The sequence below is a fragment of the Triturus cristatus genome, chromosome 11, assembly GCF_964204655.1.
Source record: "Triturus cristatus chromosome 11, aTriCri1.1, whole genome shotgun sequence".
Classification (NCBI taxonomy): Eukaryota; Metazoa; Chordata; class Amphibia; order Caudata; family Salamandridae; genus Triturus; species Triturus cristatus.
Window position 1 is genome coordinate 671,617,047 of NC_140594.1, and position 25,628 is coordinate 671,642,674.

The 25,628-nt window shown below is 42.7% G+C and overlaps 1 protein-coding gene across 3 annotated transcripts in view; it reads left to right on the plus strand.

The window, feature by feature from the left end:
* Nucleotides 1–25,628, plus strand: part of ACSL3 (acyl-CoA synthetase long chain family member 3) — a 536,429-nt gene that overhangs the window by 388,243 nt on the left and 122,558 nt on the right. For all 3 annotated transcript variants that reach the window (XM_085634281.1, XM_085634280.1, XM_085634282.1), the window contains exons 7-9: nt 7,282–7,405; nt 14,953–15,024; nt 18,577–18,716. In XM_085634281.1, coding sequence (XP_085490407.1) covers nt 7,282–7,405; nt 14,953–15,024; nt 18,577–18,716 — 336 coding nt within the window. The remainder of the gene's footprint in view (nt 1–7,281; nt 7,406–14,952; nt 15,025–18,576; nt 18,717–25,628) is intronic.

Sequence of the window (25,628 nt, forward strand, 5' to 3'; positions counted from 1 at the left end):
TGGGTTCAAATAGAAGGCTCATTCGACGATGTCATTCAAATTACACTGGCAAAAAAAAAAGGCACTTCCTTGGTGGAAAAATTCCAATAATCTCTCGTCAGGTCTAATGTTCTGATCTCCAGTCCCTGAGTACATAATCACAATTCACACCTTTCTAGAGGTCTGGGGAAGCTCAGCTCTAGGATCTCTTTATAAGTGGCAAATGGAATCTCTCACAGTCTAAGAAGCACATAAACTTCCTGGAATTCAAGGCGATTTCTCTTGCCCTTCAAGCCTTCTTCTTGAAAATTTGGGGATCATCAGTGTTGATATGAACAGAGAACACTTCTTACAATCATTACCACAACAAACCAGGAAATCCAAATACTCAGATCCTGTCTTTGGAGGAGCAAAAAAATGTGAATGGGGATTAGTGCACAAAGTATCATAAGAGGAAAACATCTGCCAGTGGTGAGCAACACTTTGGCAGACACTTTAAGCAGAACAAACCAGAGCTGTCACCAATGGGAGCTAAAGCAATCCATTTTAGACAACCTATTCCAACGATGTGCCAAGCCAAATCTGCATCTCTTTGCTTCTCAAGAGAACTGGAAATGGCAGTGTTACGCAAGTTGGGACCCTCAAAGAGGGTTGTGGGGGAATGTGTTTTTGATCAGATGGTTCAAGATTTATGCATACACTTTTCCCCTCATTCCCAGGCTTCTCAAGAAAATGAAAAGGGAACCATGTAGCAAATTCTTATTCCTCCAAGGTGGCCCAGACAGTACTGGTATACAGAGTTTCTGCTGTTATCGGAGGACAATCCCATTCAGCTGGAGCCCTGGAAGGATTTGCCCTCTATGAATCGCAAGCAGGTCTTCATCTGAACCAGACATCTCTGCACTTATCCGCCTGGCTCCTAAATACCATGAACTGCAACTTCTAGATATTCAGGAGGACTGTAGGGATATCCTGGCTAGAGCCAGGATACTACAAACAAAACGTATTGCCTAAAATGGAAGCGTTTTTGCCTATGGTGCCAGCAATCAAACGTCCACCCAATTTCATCTCCCCAGAACATGTTTTGCCATACCTTCTCTCTCTAGCAAGATCAGGCATAGTGCAGTCTTCCATTAAAGCGAACCTAGCGGCCATCTCTAGGTACAGACGAACATCAGGTTCTCCTTCTCTGTGGCAAAACAGACTAATCACGCAATTTCTTAAAGGTTTGTTCAGAGTTTTTCCTCCAATAAAAACACCTCCACCAACTTGGCAATTAAAAACCGTATCGTAACAACTCGTGAAGGCACCTTTCGAACCTATTCACATGGCGGATCTCAGATTTCTAACTTGGAAAGTTGCCTTGCTGTTATCTCTTACTTCTGCAAGGAGAGTACCCGAGCTTCAGGCGTTTACCATAAAGGAACCCTCTTAACAATTCAAAAATAATACTGTGATTCTACAAACTAATCCCTAAAGTTCCAGCAGATTTCATCTCAATGAACCTGTTGTGCTCAATACTTTTTTCCCAGATCCACACACACCTGCTGAACAAGCTTTGCATACCCTTGATGTAATAAGAAGCTTGAAGTTCTATCTGCATAACACAAAGCACTACAGGCCAAATATTTGTAGCATACGGAAATCATAACAAGGGGCATCTTGTTTCTATGCCCACCATAGCATGATGGATTTCAGCAGCCATTCATTTCTGCCATTCTATTGCCAGTGTTCCTTTAAGCAGAAAGGCTGAGGCACACTCGACCAGGGTTCTCTACAACTGCGGTAAGGTTTTCTGGAGTTCCTATTGAGAGTATATGCTGTGCTGCAACATGGAAAAACAGGCATATGCTCACCCAACACTTTTGCCTGAATTCAACGCAACGCAGTGATTCAGCTTTGGGGCAAGCGGTGCTTCGGCATCTTTTCCAATAAGGTGAGCCGTCAATCATAAAATGTGTATATTTGTACCCGCCATCCTATTTCACTGCTAACTATTCTGATTCAAGTATGTGAATCTATGAAAGATCAAATACTAGAGTAGAAACTTGTTACTTAGTTCTCGTTCTCCAGTATTGGTATCTTTCATAGATTCACATGCGACCCCCCCTCCTCCCCTTAGAGGCTGTCCTTGGCAGGTGGTGAATATTACCCCTAATGCTTGAAAATTGCTCGAAAATCAGAGGGAAGATGCCTCTGCTGGGAGTGTTCTAAGGGTGCTAGCGCCTATTAGGCTGGAGGTTTTTTTTTTAAAGATATCGGTAAGCTACAAAAGTCAATGTCTTTTTACTGCTAGCTATCTATACTATTCCTACTGCTTTAGAATGTAACGTGGGACTCCCACCTTGACGACGGGGATGATAAAAGCATATGAATCTATGAACGATATCAATACCGGAGAATGAGAGTTACAGATAAGTAACACGTTTTTTAGCTTCATTAATGGGGAAACAATACCCATCTCCAGTCTTTGTCGCCACCGAAATGAGGTGCCACATTGGATTATAACGGCTGGGTAGTGGCAAACAAATTGATCATTGTAAATGAACATACATGATCATGTTTGTACTTATTTGTCGGCAGGGTGAATTTATGCCTCCTTATCTTTAGGTGTATGCACTCCAAGTCTCCTTAAAAGACTTTGGACCCGATTCCTAGTTCTTCTGAGTTTTCCGATCCCTCTTTGCACACAGGTTGAACTTTTTGAGTCCTATTTACTACACCCAGTAATTACTGGGTCTGGAAAATACCTCAGCCTTCATTAAATTTCTGTAGTTCAAACCTCCTAACATGGAAAAACAATATGGTATTTGGAGTGGTAAGCACCAATATCCATGTTATTTCCCAAAAGCACAGAGTTGGTACTATTAATCAAACTTGATACATTTATTTGCCTTTTGATATTGAGATCGCCACATCAAGCTATACAGTGCTCAATAAAAACAATGTTAAGCACTGCAAAGGCATTAAAAAAGACAACTGAGCCTGTGATTGGTCCATCCCATCTTTAGAATTTCCTGTTTCCCATTTATGGGTTATTCAAATTCACAGATACATACAAGCCCACTCCTGACTCACTTGAGACCTCCGACTATGAGTTGGCATTTTATGCCTAAATCATATAATTGTACTCCACAAAGAGAGACCATCCTTTAGAAGGAGCAGGGCCACCTACGAGACACTGGTAACTCCATGAGGGCCTTGGAATTTTAAAAAGCACGTAAATCTCTAGAGGTTCCTTCCACTGAGAGATCACTGTATTAGCCTAAAGTCATACTGGAACACCTACTTTTCAGACTCAATTGTTTAAGTTACTTTAAATAACTCTACGTTTGATAAAACACTGTTTTTACTGAAGTGATGTTGAGATCTGTGGCTTAGTTTAGCAGACCTGTGTTTACTCAACTTTGAGAACCACTTTGACCACTGATTTCTGGTCTACTGTAACCAAATGTGGCAACAGTTCCTTCTCTTGTAAAATATGGCACGCAAACTGATGAAAGGAAATACAGCGTTTCTGTGAACTTAATACCCTTTCTCGTTCAATAATTGTCAGTAGTGGATGGCAGTCATTCTGCAGCTTCTTCAAAGAGCTGTTGATGGATACTATAGGACAATAGTTCTTAACCTGTGGTCCAAGCGTCCCTGGGGGTCCAGGGCGCCTACGCAGGGGGTCCGCAACTGCTTAGAAAATTACATAACATTAACAGATTAAGAAATTGTAAATAAATAAAGAAGCAATATGTAAAATTGAAAATGTTTGTGTTCTGTTAATGTGAAGGAAATTGAAACTGAAGGCTAAAAATGAAGTTGTATCCTACAAGATTTGTGGGAGAAGTGCAGTGCATCAAACAGCATATAGTATGGACAATGGTGTGCCTCAACTGAATTTTTAATGGCTCTAATCTTCCCATTAAAAAGTTCTGATTTGTTTTGTTTTTGGTTTTATATTTGCCAGACAGTGAAATAAAATATTTTATCATTTGTGTATTTTTTTTTTTTACCATTTTGTTTTTGTCATTTGTGTATTTATAAGATGAATTCCTTTTCTGTATTTTCTGTATTGTATTACTGTTAAGTCATCAGAATTGTTTAGGTTGATGACTCAGTGGGGGTGCCCAGGTTGCAATAATGACTCCGTGGAGAACCTCTGATTCCAATAATGACTCAGTGGTGGTCTACAGAAGTGAAAATGTTAAAACCTCTGCTATAGGTAATAAATAGATCTCCTTGTCCATGAGATGAGCCCTGGTCCTGTGCTGATGCGCATTTGTGCATCAGAATGAAGCATATGAATAAGATTAGTCTCTGTCATCTGCAAATCAGACTTGGGTCTGCTCCAGTGAGACCTGCCCAGCCTATTTGGGCCTCTTCATTCGGGTACAGCTTGGTTCCTGTGTACAGGATCCACATCTAGGTATACCGGTTGAACCAAAGGCAACTGAAATGGCCTAAATATTCCAAAAACGGGTGTTTGTTGCTTTTGTTAAGGGTCAGAGAGGATCTGACTGGGTAGTTTGGGCTGGACTGTTACTATTGGAGCAGGAACAAGGTTGGTTTACATACGGCTGGGTCTAATCTAGGGTGGCTTGGTGGGAAATAAACAATGGACTTGAATGCGGCCCTTAGTAATTACCTGTGGCTGATAGTATTTCAAGTGTTTCATCCATAACTTTTACTTTTGTAGTCTTCGGTGTGTAATGGGTGTCTGTCAGCACTTTCCAGAGTAGCAAGAAATAGGACAATTGGATTACCAGTAGTGTATGGGCAATTATTAAGCAATCATAGTCGATAGTACACACTTGAACCCCCCCCCCCCCCAGAAACCTTTCCACCACAGAAGTCGTTCGGGATTTACCCTGTGAACTGGTTTGTTCAAGAGGCACCCCTACAACAAATACATAACCATTTAAAATACTGTCTATGGCTTGAATGGGAAAAGGAATATACTATGTACTCCCTGTTAACAAAGAGAGGCATGGGTAAAAAGAATACAAATTCATTCTGAACCTAAAAACTCGGTAAAGAGAGATGCACTCAGATTATTGATGATGTATATTTATCCACACCTGTATAAAGAATGGCAAGTTCATTGGTTCTTCAGTAAGCATGTTTCTTTTTTATAATTATTTTTATAGTCTAGTTCTGCACAAATATGTTACAGTAAAATCTTATTGTTTTCTCTTTTACAATACTATACAGAATGCGTTGCTTACTATAATCCTATAATATCAATTTAACAAGAGCTTTAGATGTATATTTTGTGATATCTAGTTGACAAAATCAGAAGTCAGTTAACTTGTAGTAGAAATTTCTCCCAAATTCCATTGGAGGAAACCAGCCTGTCTCAAACAGTACATATAACCCCATCCAACATGATATGTTTTGAAAGTATTGTGCATAGTTCCGTATTCTCCGAACTACAGAGTACGAGAAATTAGAAACTTGTGTTAATCAAGTCCCCAGTCCACGGGAAAAGTTAATATTCATTATAATTGCCTTCAACACTGAAGCTGAGAGTGTGGAAGCAGTTTATAGAAATCCCGATGGTGCAGGGTCACCCTTAGTCCATGGGTTCTTATCAAGTAAGGAGGAAGCAACACTGGAGTGAAGTACAAACCAAGGGTCATTTATTAGCATTCATGAATGGGGGCTCATCCGACAAGCACCATTGGGATACTGTAGGAGGAAGCACCCCGAACAATGGTTCATTGGTTTTTATAGCAAAAGAACAGAAACAAGGGACGCCCAGAGGTAAATAGAGCTTTGGGAAAAACACACAAATGAGGTAACGGTAAGAATCGACAGCCTTGTGCAATCGTCGCATCCTAAGGCTGCACAACAAGATATGCTATCTGGGTAAACTTTACTTGAGGCTTTACAATTGTCTGAAAAACCCTGAGCAGACGCCAGCTGTTCTTTTGCGCTGACTCTTCATGTATACACAGCCTTCAATGCCCCAATCTAGATTCTTTACTCATGTTTATACAGATGTGGTTTCAAGGATAGAGCCAGGCTGGAAGTAGGGCAGGGGTGAAAAATGGATGAGGCATAGCTTAATCAAAAAACGAGAGAATCAGATTTTACATTTTGACAAGAGCATTTTAATACATACTAAAATAAATTAATCATCTTTGTCCTTTGCTTCCAAGTGGAAGAGTTTCTGCATATGTTTTTAGTGGCAGAAACGTATCTAAGTACATGTGAAAAGAATACCACTTTCTCAATTTCCCTTGCGTGCCCTCAAGTTCTCCCCTGTACTATTCACATTGCAGCCATTGCCAGATTCAGAAAATGCGCACCCAGGCATGTTGTTTCAACCATTACCGAAAATAACTTATTTTTAATGGGGCGTAAAGACCCTATGTACACAACTGGGGAAAACCGTCTTGTAATGACATTTGACCTCTTTTTGAGCCTATACTCAAATTATATTATTCTGGAACATCACGTTCTTTGTTGTCCTTATATTTGGCAGATGGGTGAACGTAATAAAGCTGTGCTTCCCCTTTAGAGCACTTCCCTTTATGAAAGTGCAGTCAGACAATACCAAAAGACTGCCCTTTCCTCTTCCACCTCCAAAATCTTTTAATCTTGGAAAGACCTGATCTATTTCCATTCACCATGCCACAGATTTGTAAACTTGTTTATTTCGCTTTTTCTTTAGCCCCAAAAAATGTCTTGCCTCATCCCATGACCTATTCTCATAGGGTATTCTATGGCCTGAAGAGTGTAGGTGTAATAATCTCCCTTTCGACACGTTGAGGGGGGTTATACCACTTTATATTTTACATTGTCCTTTGCAAGGGAGAAGCAAAATGTTTGTTGTAGCTTGAAAGGCTTTTGGATTAATTAAGGTCGGACTGAGCCGTCTCATAAGGTTGCTCTTCAGGAGGTGGGTAGAATCAATCTTTGTGACTGCTCCTCTACTATTCCCAATAAAAAGCATATCCTAAAACGCTTGGTGTTTCAAACTTCCTGATGTAATGCGTGTTAAAGAATAGTTGTAGCCAAGATGAAACGAGTAGAGTAAATTGCTTCTGAAGGTTGTGCTGCTCATGGTGCAAAAGTTGAAAAAAAGTCCCTGCAGCTGCATTTGTAAAGATTAGCAGTGAGCCCTTTGCTTGAACCACAGCATGGAGGTAGGGTTTCCAGACTGAGTCTCGAAGCAAGTGTTTAACATGCACAAAAATATAATATTGCTAAAGTGAAGTGTAGAGAAACATGCAGAATGCGTTTGCATATTTAGGGTTGACATTGATGAATCTGTAACTAACAGGTATATTCTATTTCCCCCACCAGGAAACATGACGTTTACATCGGATATTTGCCTCTTGCTCACGTTTTGGAGCTGAGCGCAGAACTTGTCTGTGTTTCTCATGGATGTCGGATTGGCTACTCGTCACCTCAAACTTTGTCAGATGAGGTAATATAAAATCCCTTTTACAACTAATCTCCGTTGTAAATTGCACTTTAAAATAAATATAACCCCATTGCACATTCACATAATACTAGATGATCTTGCTGTGAATACTGCTGCTTAACAGTCAGGCTGTTCTGCTATTATACTTGGTTGGAAATTGGTAATTCAGGAACCGTAAAGCCTAAAACGGGATAACCTTTCTTCCAGGAATGTAAAGGATGCATTGTTTTGCGCGATTTTACAAGCAACACTTCAGCTGTTCTCATGCTGGGTTGTGTATTTGCATATGGGTCTGGTCCCATCCATGTTTTTAGAATTCAACACCATTCTTAATTTTCGCAGAAAATATGTATGTAGCTAGTGTGTGCCATTTTGGGCCAGGAGCGCACTGAATTACCAAATTCTAACCATCTTCTGCTGTTCAGTTTGAAATGCTCTTAATGTGCAGATTAATTTAATACAGTTTACAGTGCTGAAAAAGTGCACCAATATCAAGAGTGCCAAATAGAGGAAGATGGGTTTTAGCTCATAAAAAATGAGACATTCATCACTTTTTCCCTGATTATCCTCGGTTGGTGATTAGTAAATCAGTAAACACTTTGCAACGTCCTGATACATATCCAGATATCTTCCTCTGAGTAATAATTTCAGCACTTTATGCCAGTTGTGTGCCCCGCAGGTCTGAAGAATATCCTGTGAACAAAAGAATGGAATCTGACCACAGCTCGTTGCAGTGAGCTTTGCTCCAACATTCGGACCCAGGAAAATGGATTAGTAGCATAGCAAGTCAACTGTAGTGAACTTTTTACTCAAATACAATCCTCTTGTCTCCACTTTAGACCCCAAGGGCATGTCCAAACCGTACTTTAGATGCACTTCTAACAGTCCACTTTTATGCCTTCATTTGAAGTACTAATGCTGCTGGCCAAACTTGTTGCTACCTCTCTCTGCTAAGCATCGGGCTATTGACTGCCTTTGTGCATTGCAGTGCGAGTAGCAAGGCCTTGGTCTGCCCAGTTTGTCTTCTGTCAGCAGCATGTTATACACCTACCTCTCCTTCTTTATCCCTTTATTCTAACTGAACATCAGCCCATTGAGTTAATACTACACAGTAAGAAGGGGGGTAATCTGAACAAGCCACTGGGCTCCTCAGCATTTTTACCTTCTAAATCAACTATTCTTGAAGCCTTTTTCTTATGACCCTTCAGGGTGCTGCACAGTACAACACTGTTAGGACATTTGTTTCATGTTGTTTTGAAAATACTGACTGTTTTCCTCCTCCTTTGAAGACACGGGAATGCAAGTATAGGTTAAATGTTTAGTTTCAAGGAGGTGGTAACCCTCTTTTCTTTAACAGCTTCAAAGGAATTAGCCTTTTCTATTCCAAATAAGATTGCTTTCATTTCTCCTAAGTTTAGGGCAAGTGAAAATAACTGGGCCTATCCAATATAAAAAGGTTAAAAAGAAACGGTGGCCATTGGGCATCCTGGTTTAAATACTACATTTTCCAATGGTTGCTGAGCACACCAAAACGTTGGTGATTCTACTCATGCGATGTTACCTTTAATTTCTCCTAGGTCCATGTCTTTTATGCTTTTGTATATGTGCCGCTGTTAAAAAACTGGATTTTGCCAAAAGGCCCCATCAAGCTTTTTGTTAGTTGGAAACTGAATTCTCATCAATGCTGCTTGTTGATTTGAAATGGTTTTTATTGTGCCATGCTTTTAAACTTATGCTGCTATGTGTACTCTTATGGTTTTATAACCGAAATAAGGCTAATGAAGAATAAAGCGTATCCTCTTACCCAACTTTGTATCATGAACAATCGCCGACATTAAGGGTTCCAAAACGTCCCTTTGTTTTATGACATCTGGTTGTGTTGTAAAACCTATTGTGAAATCATTATCTTTAAAGTAATTTGCTGTTTCCTAGCACATGGTGTCCCATTCAGGATAGAAAGGCTATCGCTTTTTAGGTCGAGCCTAGGCAGAGCATACGCTTTTCTGCGAGGCGTGCTGTTCCTGGATATGGGCTTTAACTACCGCCCATCTTTTCTATTGGCTTCCTCTTACTGTCGTTTGTAAATGGTCACTTGTGATTTGGTCAATAGGCTTAATAATCTCTCCTTTTGGACTTTCGTAACCTCCCATGAGGACTACCCCTGCTACATGTGCTTTTACGCTTCACGGTATTTCCCAATTTTCAAGTGCTCTCTCTTTTTAGGTTGGCCTTCCTTTACTCATGTTCCTTCCACAAAACCGTCCTGGCTGCTTCATTTTTTGGCGATCGCTGTCCTGCTCTTAATCTCCCTGTGCCCTTCCCCTCACCATCTCACTTCTCCCCCCAACACCCCTTCGAGGTTGCTGCTTGTTTTTTTTGTTGTAAACTCTCACTCTAGCGCCCTAGTTTGCTGTCTCGCCTGTGGGCCTTTGTCCCCAAGCCACATTGCAGTTTTTATACCTGTGTGGTTTCTGCAGGTTGTGAACTCTTTTCCAATAGTAATTGCTTTTTTATGCTTTCTAATTTACAGGCGCTTAACTGTTTGATAAGGAACTGATTTAGTCCCAGCCGTACCAACCTTTTCAGTTTCAAACGCGCTCAGATTCAGGTCCATTGGGAGCTTTACATTACTGTTGCATGTATTGCTCTTGTAGTTGTCTGCATAGAAATTTTATTAAAATAACGGCAGCTGTTGGTTGTTTGTTTATAGTTGATGTTGAGGTGCTATTCCTTTTTAACACGCGTTTAACTATTCTTCCAATAACCGTAACTCACTATACTTTGTAGAGCAAATAAACAAAACACAGCACATTTCTTTCTTTGTGAGGTATCGACGTAACCAAGGGAGTTCAGGAACTGCTCCCTTCCTCACACCGACAGAAATGTTCTATAAAAATAACACTCCCATTAACCAGACACTGCCGTCTCAAGCACAAATAATGAGGGAAGGGCATATATTTTCCTTTCTAAGTCAGTTTTTTCGGAGGTTCCTATTTTTGAAAACACAATGCTGCAGTGGCTGGAAGGTAAACTAGTAAATGCATATATCGAGGTAAAGAGTGATCTCTCCAGTTGCGGCAACTATTAACTCTCTCTTGCTAATCTTATCATGTAGTTCCTTGTAAGTAGAATATGCTAAGTGGGAAACAAATTAAACAGTTTTTCCTTTTATCCAGTTCCGTTTTTTTTTTTCTTTTTTTGGCCAGGAACATGCGTTGTGGGATTTTTAGTTTTGTGTTTACCTTTTTGATTATGTGCTTGTCCAGTGCAAATACAGACAACCATAATTGGCTGATAGGATGCTGCATGGCGTCCAGCCGCTTGGCAGTTGATAGACTCCTTATGCCAACGAGCTCAGTGGGTGTCTATACTTATTTATTTTTTATTTAATGTTGCCTTTATCCAGCAGTAACCACCCTGCCAGCTCTAAAGCACTGTATTTACTACAGTAGAGATGTAGTTGCTAAATAAGACCCAACTTCTAATGCCTTGTTCCAGGATGTTACTTTTTTTTTCAAGCTGAATATTACTCTTGTCTCCCCTCCCTCATAACCAATTTCCCATTTTCTGCTTCTCCAGTGCTGCAAGGTTATTCAAATGGCAATAGCGCTATGCAAATATGATTACTCCACTGCAAATTAAACAAGCATTTGCAATGCAATAGGTCTGGCATTTACGTAACAATAGTAAATGCAACATCTATTGCATTGCAAATGCTTGTTTGCAAAAGTGCCCTTACGGGGCTTTCACTTTAATGTTGGCCGTGTCCTTTTCCTTAGACGAGCCGTGTCTAATATAGGGGCGTAGCCACCATTAGTGAGAGCGCGATATTGGGGTGCTTTTACAAAAGGAAGCATTTGTTTGTCAACTTCACAAATGAAATGCTTTTTTTGTAAAAGCGTCCCATGCCACGGCTTCACTTTAATGGCGGCCGTGCCACTTTTCTTTGACGTGGCTCGTCTAAGGAACGCGGAGCAGCCGCCATTAGAGTAAAAGTGCGGCATGGGGCAAAACGAGTTAATACATACAAAAAAAAACATGCAACCGCGTTCGGTGCCGCGAATAAACCAAAGTGTAACTGTAACAAATGATGCACGGAATGCTGAATGATTCAAACATTCTCCCCCAATCAAGAGATCTGGATTAAATCCATTGTTGTTCTGCCCACTACACCACCCCAGTTTGGACCCAGTCATATGCAAATCAGTGTTGACCCTGTGCCTCATGGGAAGAGTCCAGACCGAACTGCCAAGCCAGGTCCTCCCTGGAACAGGAAACGAGCATCATGGGACCAGTTCCGGGTATGTCATCCTTCATCAGCCAGGCTAGCTTGAATCCAGTGGCACAGTGAGCAAGGGACCCACGTCTAGGCATACCCGTCCCACTTAGGGAAAAAAGTGTAACTGCAACAAATTATGGACGGAATGCAGAATGATTCAAACAATCTCCCCCTTCATGTGTTTGCATATGTAGCCCTAAGTGGGAAGGGTATGCCAGACGTGGGTCCCATGCTCACTACACCACTGGATTCAAGCTAGCCTAGCTGAAGGCTGATTCCCTGAAACCGGTCCCAGGATGCTTGTTTCTGGTACAGGGAGGACATGGCTAGGCAGTTCAAGCTGGATTGTTCCCACAAGGAACAGGGTCAAGACTGATTTGCATATGGCTGGGTCCAAACTGGGTGATGTGCTGAGCAAAATAATGATGGAGTTAACCCAGATCCTTGTGACTGAGAGTGAATGTTTGCATTGTCCAGCATTCCATCCATCAATTGTTACCTTTGCGAATAAACCAAAGACACAGCCACCACTGTATGAGCGTGCCGTGCTATGAAAAAAAATTAGTTAATGGGGGAGAGCGTGTCAACCATTTAAGCAAATCGTGCACAGAGGCTGTAATTAAAACCTACTGAATAACAACACATGTAATGTGGAGTGTCCTCATGGGAGCTTGCAATATGAGACAAGGCAGTTCTAAGGAGGGACTGCTAAGCCTATTGACCAATTAAAAGCTACAGTTTCCAAAGGACAATGAGACAAGCCAATGAAAAATATGGACAGAGCTTCAAGTACATACCTGAATACAGCATGCTCGCAGAGCAGCGCATACGCTGCCAAGGCTCGACCTAAAAATAAAAGAAAAAAAACATTTAATTTTAAACTCCAATAGCTCTAACTTTACCAAATGCAAGACCAATTGCATTTCAAATGCTTGTTTAGACTACCAGCCATTTTGGAGTTATTAAATTAAAGGCCTAACCAGTCGCACAATATGGTGTACAAATGCTTTCTCGGGCATGTAAAATTCTAAAATAGACTCTTATTTTGTTTGCTGTTGAGCCCATTTTTCAGGGATAGTGACTTTCATGTACAACAGAGAAACGTTACTTATAAATATGATGAGCTTCTTTTGGGCACCCACCTCTGTGTCCTCCCACACGTTCTGTCTCCTTCCAGAGAAGTCAGAATATTGAATTGCATATCGTATGAAGGACACTCATGTGCAATATCGATTGTATTGGGTCTGTTCCCAAACTTGACTGACAGTGGTATTTGGAGAGCTTCACAAGGGGGATAATAGTTAAAACCAGTACGTGCATGGTTGATTGTTTGTTACGACCACATTGTTAGAGACCAGCAGTTTACCCCTCCTGGCAATCTCCTACACCATGGTCTGCATGGAAGGAGGAGCCACTCCGGCATGGACCTCGGTATGTACTTCACAAACGCTATTGTGACATGCCCTATTGTAACATGCCCTGCGTTTTAGAAAATAAGGTGTCAATATGAACTGTGGATTCCTGTGTGACATACTGCTGACTTTGGTTTAAAAAAAAAAAAAAAGTTAGAGTATTTCAAGCCCAATTTTCGAGATCGGATGCGGCTCCGAATCGGAATTTACCACAGAATCAAACTGCAGAACTACAGTTACAGGTAAGTAATGTTTCACTACTGCCCTAAATGTATCGTCATACAAAGTGTAGTTGTCTGTAAACCTTGGACTGACTGAAAGAGTTATACATGACCTGGGGGGGATGAGGCATCCATGTTCTGCATACCAGTGAGTGGTGGGATTTTGTTTCTGAATTTGCAGCTCTTGGTTACGTACTGAACTGGAGCTGTTAGGATCTGCGTTAATAACAGTACTGTAAAGATACATGACAGTGAATATGTGTGAATGGAGAGTATATTATAAAGAGTTTACGATTGTCATAACCAAGAATAAAATTCATACTACTAATTCCCAATTGGATGAGCTTGGACACTTGTTACATCTGTTATTCAGCGCCAAGATACCCTTGGGTGAACGTGCGCTTTACAAATACATATGTTTTATGTTACGTTTTATGTTACGTATCTGGAGACACACTGTCGCCAAATGTTTCTCTGAACCTCTTGGTAATTCCAGGGTGATTATTTCGCCAGATCTGTCATCCCCTGACCACCAATTGCTTAGCTCCCCGGCTATGCCTGCATCAGTGGCCTATTTGTATCTGCATGTGTTTGTCTGTACTTGTTGCATACATAGTGGGCCAGACTCTGCGTTTGTAACAAAAAAAAAAATGCTTTTTGGAATGTAGAAAGCCCATTTTGCAGTTTGGTAACAAGATACTGTATCGCAAAATGGGTTTAGAAGGGCATAACGGATTGCTGTATGGAAGGGGCATGTTTAGCGCATCCCTTCCAAATAGCAGTTATGGTATGTATCAATGTTTTGCGATCATTATCTGATAGCAAAACATTGAAATTTTACTGACTCCAAGGATGGGGTGGTAAGATATTATCAAAAGGGAAAGTGTCGCTCTGGGACTCCTTTCTCTTTGTGAATGTAAAAAAACAAAAATGTGTAAGTAGGCAGTGGTCAGGGACCATTGTCTACTCTCACACTATCTTTAAAAAAAGTTTAACTTTTTTTTAAATGCATTCTTGTTTTCTTTAAGGAAAAGTGTGTGTGTGTGTGAATACACCTATATTTATTAAGCATGGTGGTCTGCTGAAACCAACAGACCACTGTCCTCGCAATGGGTTCGCAGTTTATGAACTAGCTCATGATTATTGATGAGGTAGGTCAGATTTATACCTGTTACGAATCAGAATTTTGTTAAACTTATTTCTACATAAGTCGGCTTTCAAAATTCCACACTGGTTGCAATTTGCAACCAGTTTTTTGTACCTCTTTCCCATTCTGTACCACTACTCTTGTTCGTTTAATTTTTTATTATTATTGTTTGTTGGTATCTGCATAAAAGTTCCTGTGCTGTCCAAGTTATTGGTTCTAAAGTTCTTGAACACTGTGGTCGGGTCAGTAGTCAAAGAAGTGCTGACATAGAACACCCAATTCTCCCTTTGCAATAAAGTGTTTGTGAGCATTTGCATGGGAGAAGGCTGCCACATTTTCGAAGGTGCAGAGAAGTCTTCGTGACCCATTGTCTGTATGATGTACATCTGTCGATATTAGCAAGGCTTATCGTGAACACCGTACTTAAGGAGTCTGACTTGTCAGAGCATTCTGTTATAAATGCTGTTCCTTTCTGTTTTAAACCCGTTTAGTCTACTAAAATCAAGAAAGGAAGCAAAGGAGACTCCTCAGAACTAAAGCCAACGTTGATGGCGGCTGTTCCAGTAAGTATGCCCCGCTGTGTGCTTGACGCATAAGCCTAAAAGTTCCGTTAAAATTACTGTAACTTACAGACGCAATGATACTTTCTGTACATGATGTTCTACGCCTTAGTGTTTAAAAATGTCTAGGTATAAATATTTACACTGCAGCGTGAACCTCCACATGCTGTGAATGTCGCCATGCTTGAATTTCCGAGACATCAGGTATCAGATGATGTTTGGTAATTTCAGTATTCTTCATGTGGTGGTATTTAGAATGAACTGTTCCTTGTGCTGGTGCCTTTCCCCCTTAGCTCTGTTTCTTAATTTCATTCCTTCCACTCTTGCCATCAAAAGTCAGAATGTTAAATCTGAGGAGAAAACTGGAGGTTGCCAGACAGCTGCAGCTTTTTCTAGATCAAGAAGCAAAATGGTTAAACAATTGACTTATGCAACATGGCTATAGCACAGGGTCAATTAACATATTTTCCGCACATTTGCAAACTTGTCTGTTTAAGCATTTATGTTTGAAAAGAAAGTCAGTGAAGTATGTTCGTGAGTATGATAACCTTGCCTCCAACCTTTCTTATGCCAAATGCTGGTGGAAACAGTGCCTGGGCCGCACCAGCTCTGAAATTCAACATTAATGAGAGATCCCCTACAGCTTGTGTATTTTCTGTCTTCTAGAATGCACATGAATTGTGATTTGGCCTATATTAGCAGCTAGACAGAGTAGTTAAACTGGGCAGTTAGATGCTGTTATTGTAAGAAGAGGTTTGTCTGGTTTATTTTGTCTCTTGTGTGGGTTCTCAGACAGCAGAAGGTCCCACCCCTGTTGTAAGCACACCGGAGCTACTGGAGTCCTCTTCATGGATGGATAGATGGGAGCAAATAGATATGCAGACGAACCAGACCATCTCACCATCCATCCTAGAACAGAGGCCCTGTAACTGGGAGCAAAGTGGAACACAGGGTTCGCCAGAATGTAACCAGTACAAGAAACGTGTAGCCTTAAAACACACCAGTTTTCCCCTTACAGCCAGTCCTATCTCATCACTTCCGTTTGGAATAATGCCCTGAATAATGAGAGCGCTCCTCTGTATGGCACATGAAACCCCTACCGATTTCTGTGAAGATCTGTGGTGCCAGAAGTCAGGAAGCTGGGAGACTAAGCTGGAGCTCACTGTCCCATCTCTGTCTCTCTGCCATGTAGGAACCAGGCAAAAAAACTGACAGGACTCAAATTGACAATTGATATCCTCTTTATATTACATCCACTGATTCTTGCACGATGCAGCACAAAAAGATCATGTGAAATTCAGGGAGTCTGGTAAAAATGCTTACATCATCGACATGCATAGACCATTCATTTGTCCGTCTAACCGTGAAATCTAATTTTCTCTTAATAAAATTGAAAATGGTGATGGTTCAAACACCCAGCACAACTGTCGTGTACTGTGTCAGCAAGCTGGAAGGAATAATGTCCCAAAAAGCTCAGGCAGTCGGGCTCTACGTATTGGTACATGGATAGCAGATTACTGCGATTTGCCACCCTTATCTCCCCTATGGACTGTATTTTGCTGTCCGAGAAACCACATCTGGAGAGGTACCTACAGGCCGGTTTCCCTGCCCAGCATGGGAGGCGCAATCCTGTATTATTGCCATCCAGTGCTGAAGTGGTCTCTGCTTGAGTCTCCGCCTCAGTGCCAGAGACTCAAGATCCTGGATCTTTGGGTTCTATTGTTAGTCATGCTCCAATATTGCAAAGCCCCAGACAGAGATATTTCTAAAGCTTAATGGATATGACTTTTTTTAACATTATGCTCTCATCCATCCTGCTCCCTGTAAGAGCCACACAGATGCAAAATGCTGCTCTTCAGGTGCATGAACAGCTAAGAATCTCCTCTCTGCCACATCAAAAAATGAAGCATAACAATACAACACTCACAAGAGTCCAGGCACTCAAATACAACGGAGCGTCCCAGATCCTGCAGGTGGCAACAAATTGTTGCCGCACAGCATTAAACACACTAACACTGGAGCAAAATGTAATGTGTACGAGGAGGCTAATCTTTATCGCTTCTGCTCACTTGCCACCTGCCCTACTTGTCCAAAGAGTTTACTCTTCATGTCAGGGCGGCAGTTATGCAAGCAGTACAGCGCTGAGCAGGGGCGGCCGGCACAGCTCGGAGGTGGGGGGCTGGATCGCAGGCAGCTTTAAAAAAAAAAAAAAAGTAGTAATATATATATTTTTTTTAAACGTACCTTGCCGTCAGGTCTCGCGTCTTCTCTCCTGCTTCCCTGTGTCCGACTTTAGGTCAGGACAGGAAGCAGGCAGCCAGGCTCCCACTCCTAAGCCAATCACAACGCGCTCAGCCAGGGGCTGTAGGGGTGGGCATGTTCTCCATGCAGGCTGTAATGCAGCTTGCATGGAGAACAGGGGAGTGCGCATGACTGTTTTGGGCGGCCTGAGAAGGTCGTCCAAAACACTGCGCATAGGAGTGTCTACCACTTCTCCTCTGCAGCTCCGCCTCGCCCCCTCACGCACTGCCGCAACAGGAGGAAAAAATAAAATGCTAATAACTTTCTGTTATAATCATTATATTTTTTCGCTTCTTTGCTGGTCCTAGCAGTGGGGTGACGCTTCTCTGCCATAGCAGAGGAGCCGCCACTGGCACTGAGAGCCATGCAGATGAAAAAGCGTCACTTCCAGGAAGCACCAAATAAAGGCGGAGCTGCCGTCTTATGTCCACTATGCCATTGGCCTCTAAGCCATGCAAGCCGCACGCACCAACTGTGCAACTTCTATGCTCCATCCTACAAACCAGCTTGTTAACCCAGGCGCCCCTCCCCTCAAAGCTGCCATTACCTCTTTCCAGCAATTGTTCCACATGTGCCGTGCCCGGCTCAAGCCCACCATACAGCAGTTCTGTATAGTGGAGCTGTAACCGGTTTAATGGCACTCAGTGTGATGCCATGACTCCACATCTGGTTCTCTGGTGCTGCTGTAGAGCTGCCACTTGTAACCCCCCCCCCCCCCCCCCCCCCCCCCCCCTACCCAAAGGAATCCCGTAAGCTGGGATCTGAATCTACCTACCTGGGGGGCGGCAGTGTTCCTCTGGGGCCATGTCCTCCATGCAGCTCAAAAGAAAAGCATCTTTCATTTCCATTAAATGTGTTTTCTGCAGACGTATGATTTTAGCTGTTTTTCACTGAACATGAATATACCCTTGGGCAGGCGTTGATCGAAGAAATCGATAATCTGATTGGGAAGGTTCTCCAGGCACAATATTAGTTTTTTTTCCGCTCTTCAGTTTCCACCCCTTGTGTTCTGTAGGGTGGTCAAGAGGACTCTGCAGCCAGCAACAAAACAGCACTAGCAGTCACATGTTTATCCGGAGTATAGGTGTTTGTTCGGTGCAGTTTGACTTTGGTGTCCGCTGCCTGCCATGGGTGAATCGGTTTGTTATTAAGGGTATCTTTTGGTTTTGATGAGAGTTTGAAGCTCAAACTGCGGTGAGGGACTGTGCTCTTTTCTAATCTAGCTGCACCCGTTGTGTTTTTTTATGCAAATAGGAAATCATGGATCGCATATACAAGAACGTAATGAGCAGAGTGAACTCCACGAACCGCCTCCAGCGCAATCTGTTTTTTTTGGCATATAATTTCAAACTGAAGCAGATCTCAAGGGGCTACACCACTCCTCTCTGTGACAGGTAACCGCGATGCATTCTCATTATGTTTTCTGTCCCTGCCAGAACCAAACTTCACATCTTTTGGTCATTTTTCATTCCCTTCCGTAGCTGGGTATTTTTAAGTACTTACATGCTTTTTTAATTTGTGTACAGCTCTGCCTTTGAGTATAATGGCTCATTAAATTATCCATGTGTCTTTAGTTAATTGATACGGAGTGTCATCAACATCACTACTGCCTTTGCTACGGTGTTTCTACAAAATGGGATTTTTTAGGCTTGTATTTAGAGTGAAGCTGCTTTTTACTTTCCGTCCCTATTAATTAGGTAACTTTGCACACAGTCTTTTCGTTTTATGCGCACACAAACTCAAGGAGCAATTGTTCATTTAAATGTATTTAAAACAGTGCCATTTGTTTAACATTATTAGGGGATTCTGAATTTAGGAGTGAGTCGTGCTAATTTGTAAACTCTCCTGTGTTCAGGATGTAGGTCACTAAAGTATGCATGTTGCTTGGTTGGTACACTCTAGCAATCCTGCTTTATTTCTGACCACTGATTCATCAAATTCTTCATTTGGCACGTACTGCCATAAAAGTACACCTAAATACAATTCATGCAAGAACATTAAAACAAAATTAATACAACATGTTTAAATGTTTCTTCCACACCAATTCTCAACATCCTCGTGCCCCCTTTATATGACATCATCAGATCCGCAACAACCTCTCTGTGAAGCAAGCTCAGAACATCACACTCTCCTCATGTGAATACCTGGGCATTGATCTCTTGAATAAGGAAAGACCTAGTTTCAAACTAAATGCATTTTACCATCCTCCAGTAGATAACCTACCATTCATTGAACAAATCATGAAAATCATCACAACCAACTCCATTCCCCATTGTGCCCAGATCTTCCTTGGTGAATTCAATTTACACTGGAATGACCCTTGCGATCAAGCAGTGATTAGCCTAAAAATCTTCCCATCTGACCTTAATCTGGTCCAGTTCTGCAATAGTCACAATTTGGGCTCGACCTCAGATCATCTCCAAGGCTAATACCATTCAGCTTGAATCTGTTGTCCTATGTGACAGGACAGACCACCATTGCATCACTTTCCGCATCACAAAATCAATGTCCTGTAAAAAGGCATAAATAAAAAAAAAAACGAGTCACTGGAAAAGGAACTTTAGAAACATAAACCTGCACAAACTGACATCTATTAGCAACCACCTTAGTGGGCTGGTTGAGTCGCGGAGCTTTTTTCCGCTTTTCTGGCATTTTTAAAACTCTGATACGCTCTCGCTTTAATTGCTATTTTTAAATTACTGTTGAATGAAATTGAATTTGATGCTTTAATCTTACCTGCACTGCACTTTGGGATGGAGATTCTTCCCCCTCCCTGCACGCTTCTTTCTGGGGTTGATTTCCGGGCTCAAGGCTAGAGACTCCATTCTTGCAGGGCGTGCTCTAGTTGTTAGGGGAGGTGGGTCTATAAAAATGTGCGCTGCGCGTGCGCCCTGCTGGTGCGCCTAAGGCAAACCCGTCTGCGCCCATCAGCGTCCCGTAAGCGGCCAGCGCCAGCCAATATGTGCGTTTCATCTCACAACCTTCTGTTGCACCCCAAAGGTATAGTAGGGCCGAGCTGTTCCAGCTTCATACTCCTCATTGCCCGTGCCTCCCCTGGGAGGTCTTGGAAAACCCCAACACCATTTGTGAGCTGTGTAACTTTTCATTACACACCACAGACACTCCCGCCCCAGTGTTCCTGGGAGGAGACAGTCAAGCGGGCCCCTCTATCCAGGCAACCCTTATTAACGCCCGCTCCTTGGTCTGCCACTTTCAGGATGTTTGGGACCTTATCGAGGATGAGTCTCTGGATCTGCTTTTCATCACTGAGACGTGGCTCAATGAGTTTGCCAACCCTGTTATAGAACTAGCAGTTCCTAGGGGTTTTAAAGTGTCCTGGGCCGATCGTATAACAGGCAGGGGAGGCGGGGTTGCGGTGGTGTATAGGGAAAAGTGGTCCTTTCAACGAGGTGATATTGTGAGTATTGGAGATAGAGGCCTTGGATTTTTCCCTTACCATCTCTCCACATTTCTCACTGGGTGGCATTTTGGTCTACAGACCTCCTGGTCCTGCAGGCACTTTTTTGAAAGCATTGGATGACATTATTATCCCTCGCTCATTGCATTTCTCCCACTTTCTTCTTCTCGGGGATATAAATATACATTTAGACTGGAGTGAGGAAGGGGATACGAGGGAGTTTGTTGATTCATTACACCTGGCCTAGTTATCTCAATGGGGTTAATTTCCCTACCCACTGTGGAGGTCACATACTGAACACTAGCTGTGCTAAATTTCCCATTATTATTAAGCCCCCTTTTCAAGTTACCTAGTCTGATCATGCGGTTATTCCGTTCTCATGGTGTCTTAAAGACCCTCTCCTCCCAAAAAAGCCCACCTAGTACAGACTGGCGCCCAAAATCAATCCTGATGCCTTCAGATCAGCCTTGGCAGAGTCAAAGCCAGACTTAGTCCAAGATGTGGAGGTTGCTTGGGAAAAGTTTAACAGCTGGATCACTCAGGTGGTTAAGCTTACTTCCTCTTCCTCTCCCCTAGACGAAGCAGAGACTCCCCTTCGAAACCTTGGTTCACCGAGGAGCTCAAAACTCACAAGAGGGTATGTAAAAGATTAGAGCGGAGCTGGTGTCGATCCTACTGCCCCCTGGCTAAAGGGCTATTGAGGAAAGTTCAAAAATGGTATTGTGCTGCCATTCTGCAGGCTAAAAGCATGTACTATTTCCAGTTTATATTAGTTTCCAGGCACCCACGACAGAAAGTACTATTCTTTCTACGTCGGCTGCTTGGTGTGAGAAATTATCAAGCTTTTTTATCGATAAAATTCTGGCAATTAAAGAATTTTAAGATATCCTCAACCGTGACTTTATCAGTTGAGGGCGCTGTCTCGGCAACCGCACTAGGGGGACCACATGGATACTCTGTTTTCTCAGCTTTTTCCTCCATCGCTCTGCAAGATGGCTTAACAATTGAAAAAGCTTTTAAATCTAGTTCACCGTCAGATCCCTGTGCGGCCAGGCTGCTGGCATCAGTGGTTGAGACAGTTAACCTAGAGGTTAACACTCTGATTAATCTTTCCCTGAGGACAGCCACAGTCCCTCTGATGCGGAAGCAAGCCAAACTCTTGCCTTTGCTTAAAAAGCCTTCGCTTGATCCCCTGATTCCTACAAGCTACTGGCCTATTTCGCTTCTGCCAGCAGTGGCTAAAGTCTGTGAGAAGGTGGTAAATAGACAACTTATTGCCTTCGTGGAAGACGAAGGCCTGTTCCATCCAGCTCAATCTGGATTTTAGGGCCAAGTATAGTACAGAGTCTGCCTTAGTTGAAGTGACTGAGGCCATCAGAAAGTGTTTGGATGCTGGCGGCAGAGCGGCTCTGATTTTATTAGACCTCTCTGCGGCATTAGATACCGTCCCTCACTCGCTGTTGCTGGCCCGGTTGGCTTACATTGGGGTGACAGGGTCTGCGCTGCGTTGGTTCTTTTTTTGGAGCAACGCTCACAGCAAGTCTGGTTGCCCCCGTTCATCTCTACCCCACAAGCTCTGTCCACTGGAGTTCCTCAGGGCCCTACCCTAAGCCCTCTTCTTTTTAATATTTATATGACTCTTTATATCTACCTGGCAGAGGAGCTGGGGGCTAAGGTCATCGCCTACGCTGATGACACCCAGCTCCTCTTTACCTGGAGTAAATATGACTCTTTTCTGGCTCAGGCCAGAGCCTGCTTGTCGGCCGTCTTTAAATGGCTTCATGCTGCGGAGATTAAGTGCAACGAGGATAAGTCCAAAATCCTCTTGTACGGTACCTTCCCTTCTCAATTCAAGGAATCCCTTTGGCCGGCCGAATATCCTTTACCCCATTCAGAGGGCCAACCTGTAAAAAAATCTGGGGATCTGGTTTAATGAGGATCTCAGGGTTACCACCCAGATAAAAAAAAGTATCCGGAAAAATTTTTGGTGTCCTAAGATCACTTAGGAAATTGCTGCCACTTCTACCACAGCCGGCTAAAGAGATGGTCACCCGCACCATAATATTGTCACGCATTGATTATGCGAACGCTCTTTATGTGGGCGTTCCTGGCTACCAGTTGAAATAACTTCAGGCTATCCAGAATGCCGCAGCCAGGGTTTTATTGAATATCCCTCGAAGGTCAAGCATACGACCACATCTGCGTGATCTCCACTGGCTGCCGGTTGCGGAAAGAGTGAGATCTAAAGCCCTTACCACAGTGCACGCAGCCCTTTATCAGTCTGGCCCTGGCTACCTCAGGAAGCGTTTTAAATTCTACGTGCCCTCAAGAAACCTACGTTCTATGGCACAGTTCCTCGCACTGATACCACGTTTCTGCAGGGTGAGAATGGGCGGCAGCTCTTTGGCCTATAAGGCTGCTGTGGCTTGGAACGCACTCCCTTTGGAACTGCACTGCATCCATGATGTCAAGCTGTTCAGGAAACGGTTGAAAACTCTGCTCTTTGTATAGAACTCCTCTGACTCCCATTGCTCACTAGGTACCGCGCCGGGACACTCCTAAGTAACCGTGCGCGATTTAATTGCATGTAACATAACATAAAATAACATGCTAAACTCTCTAAAAGACATGTCAGATGTCCAGAGCCTTACGAATCATTATTACAATTAAATGTCAAACATTTTAGATTATATGGCACCTCTCCAGCTAACAAGAGTGTCCACCAAAGACTCTAAGCCTTGGTTCAATGGCAGCCTAAAAACGGATAGCTCGAAGACTGGAGAAACGCTCATGGAGAATCTCCCCCCACTATTGATCACCTCAAGATCACAGAGACAAATCTACAACAAATGCATTTGTAGCTCTATAGCCAACTTCTTCAGGAATCAGTTAGATTTTGCTAGGAACCACCTAAAAAAATTGTATGAACTTGTCAAATCACAATCTAACAGGCCACCCAACCCTCTATCTGGATCTTTCTTGCTACCTAACTGCGAAGAACTGGCCTCCTCCTTTCATGGAAATACGGGAAAGATTGAAAGTGACTTACGTTCTCAAATGTCTCTCCTCCCGGTGCTTTCACACATCAGCCCTTCCCATCCTTGGGTTTGGAGCATCCAGTCGTCACCCCCCCAAAAAATTGCTGTGTGGAGCTCATTCAAATCCGTTGATGAAACTACCATTCTAAAAATCTTATCAACATTGAAGACTTCCAACCACTTCAGCGACCCACTCCCCGCGAATCTCTTCAAGGAGATTAAAACCTCTCTTCTCCCACTCTGGACCAAAATAGTTAATGCATCATTACTGCAAGGTTTTATACCGGACTGCGTCAAATCTGGATAGATAGCTCCTAATCTCAAGAAGCCCACAGTGGATCACTCTAACCTAAATAATTTTCACCTTATCTCCAACACTTTCAAAGCTCCCCGAGAAATGAGTCCACACTCAACTATGCAATCACATCGATCACTTCCAGCTCCTGGAGCAATACCAGTCTGGCTTCCGTCAGGGCCACAGCACTGAATCGGTCATTACTCGCATAGTTGATGACTCTCCTCAAATGCTTGATCATAATGAATCCTGCCTCCTAATCCTCCTCGATCTCTCATCAGCATTCGATAGGGTCAAACATGACAGGCTCCTTGATTTATTGGAATACAGGATGGGATTTTCTGGTCCTGTCCTAGACTGGTTTACCTCATTCCTCAACAATCGAGCCCAGAACATAAAGATTAACCACTCCCTATCTAATCCTTCCTCTATCACACTAAGTGTTCCGCAGGGTTCCTCGCTATCGCCCACTCTCTTCAACCTGTTCATTGAACCGTTAACGAAAATTCTGAAAGCATCTAACATCAAGTACCACATGTACGCGAACAACTCCTAACTTTACCTTAAAATCTCCTCTCCTGAAGATATAATGCAACTTTACAAAAAACTCAGAATTGGCTGACCTGCAACCACCTCAAACTAAATACTCTCAAAACAGAATTCCTCTTAATTTCACCTCCCAAATTCTCACTAGACATTGCAGAGTGGTTGCAACATCTAACTGCCCTCAATTGCATCCCACAGGTCATTGATTCCACCAAATCACTAGGTATGACACTTGACAAGATTTTGAACATTTAGGAACACATCAGCGCAGCTTCCAGAGTAGCTAACTTGCAAATGAACATCCTAAGGAAAATTAAACCCTTCCTCCCCTTCGTGGACTTCAAGTCAGTGGTTCAAGCCCTAGTTATCTCCCGGTTAGACTATGGAAATGCATCTCTTTCGGGCATGCCAAGATCAATGTTGGCCCCCTCAGGGCCTCACTTTATTCAGCTGCAAGGCTCATTATCGGATCCAAACGCTACAACCACATCACACTAGATTTGAAATCTCTACACTGACTCCCTCTTCTGGCAAGAATTCAACTAAAATTGCATGCGTGACACACAAAGCTCTACACCAACACCTCGCGGTACATTGCACAAAAATTGGAGCTATCTGGTGGAGCTAGATCCTCAAGGAGCAATACATCTTTACGTCTGAAACCACAGACATTTAAGAAGAAGAAAACCTATGACCGGGCCTCATCTTTTGCTGCCCTAAGAATTTGGAACTGCCTTCCTTCTAAAATCCGAGTTAATCCATCATTGGCATATTTCAAAGCACAAGTAAAACTGTTATTGAAGAACAAATACCTACCCTAGTTTACAGGTCCTTGTCGCATTAACCTTGACTATTCTAAACTTGCCCTATTTTGCGCGACACCTTAGTTTGTTTCTTTGTTTCTTTAATTAGGACCCGGAGGTAGTTCCTCATACCGTCCTCGTACCACCACTACATGTACTTTTCATTGTAACTGTTATTGTTGCGCATCCATGTCTGCTTTGCTTAC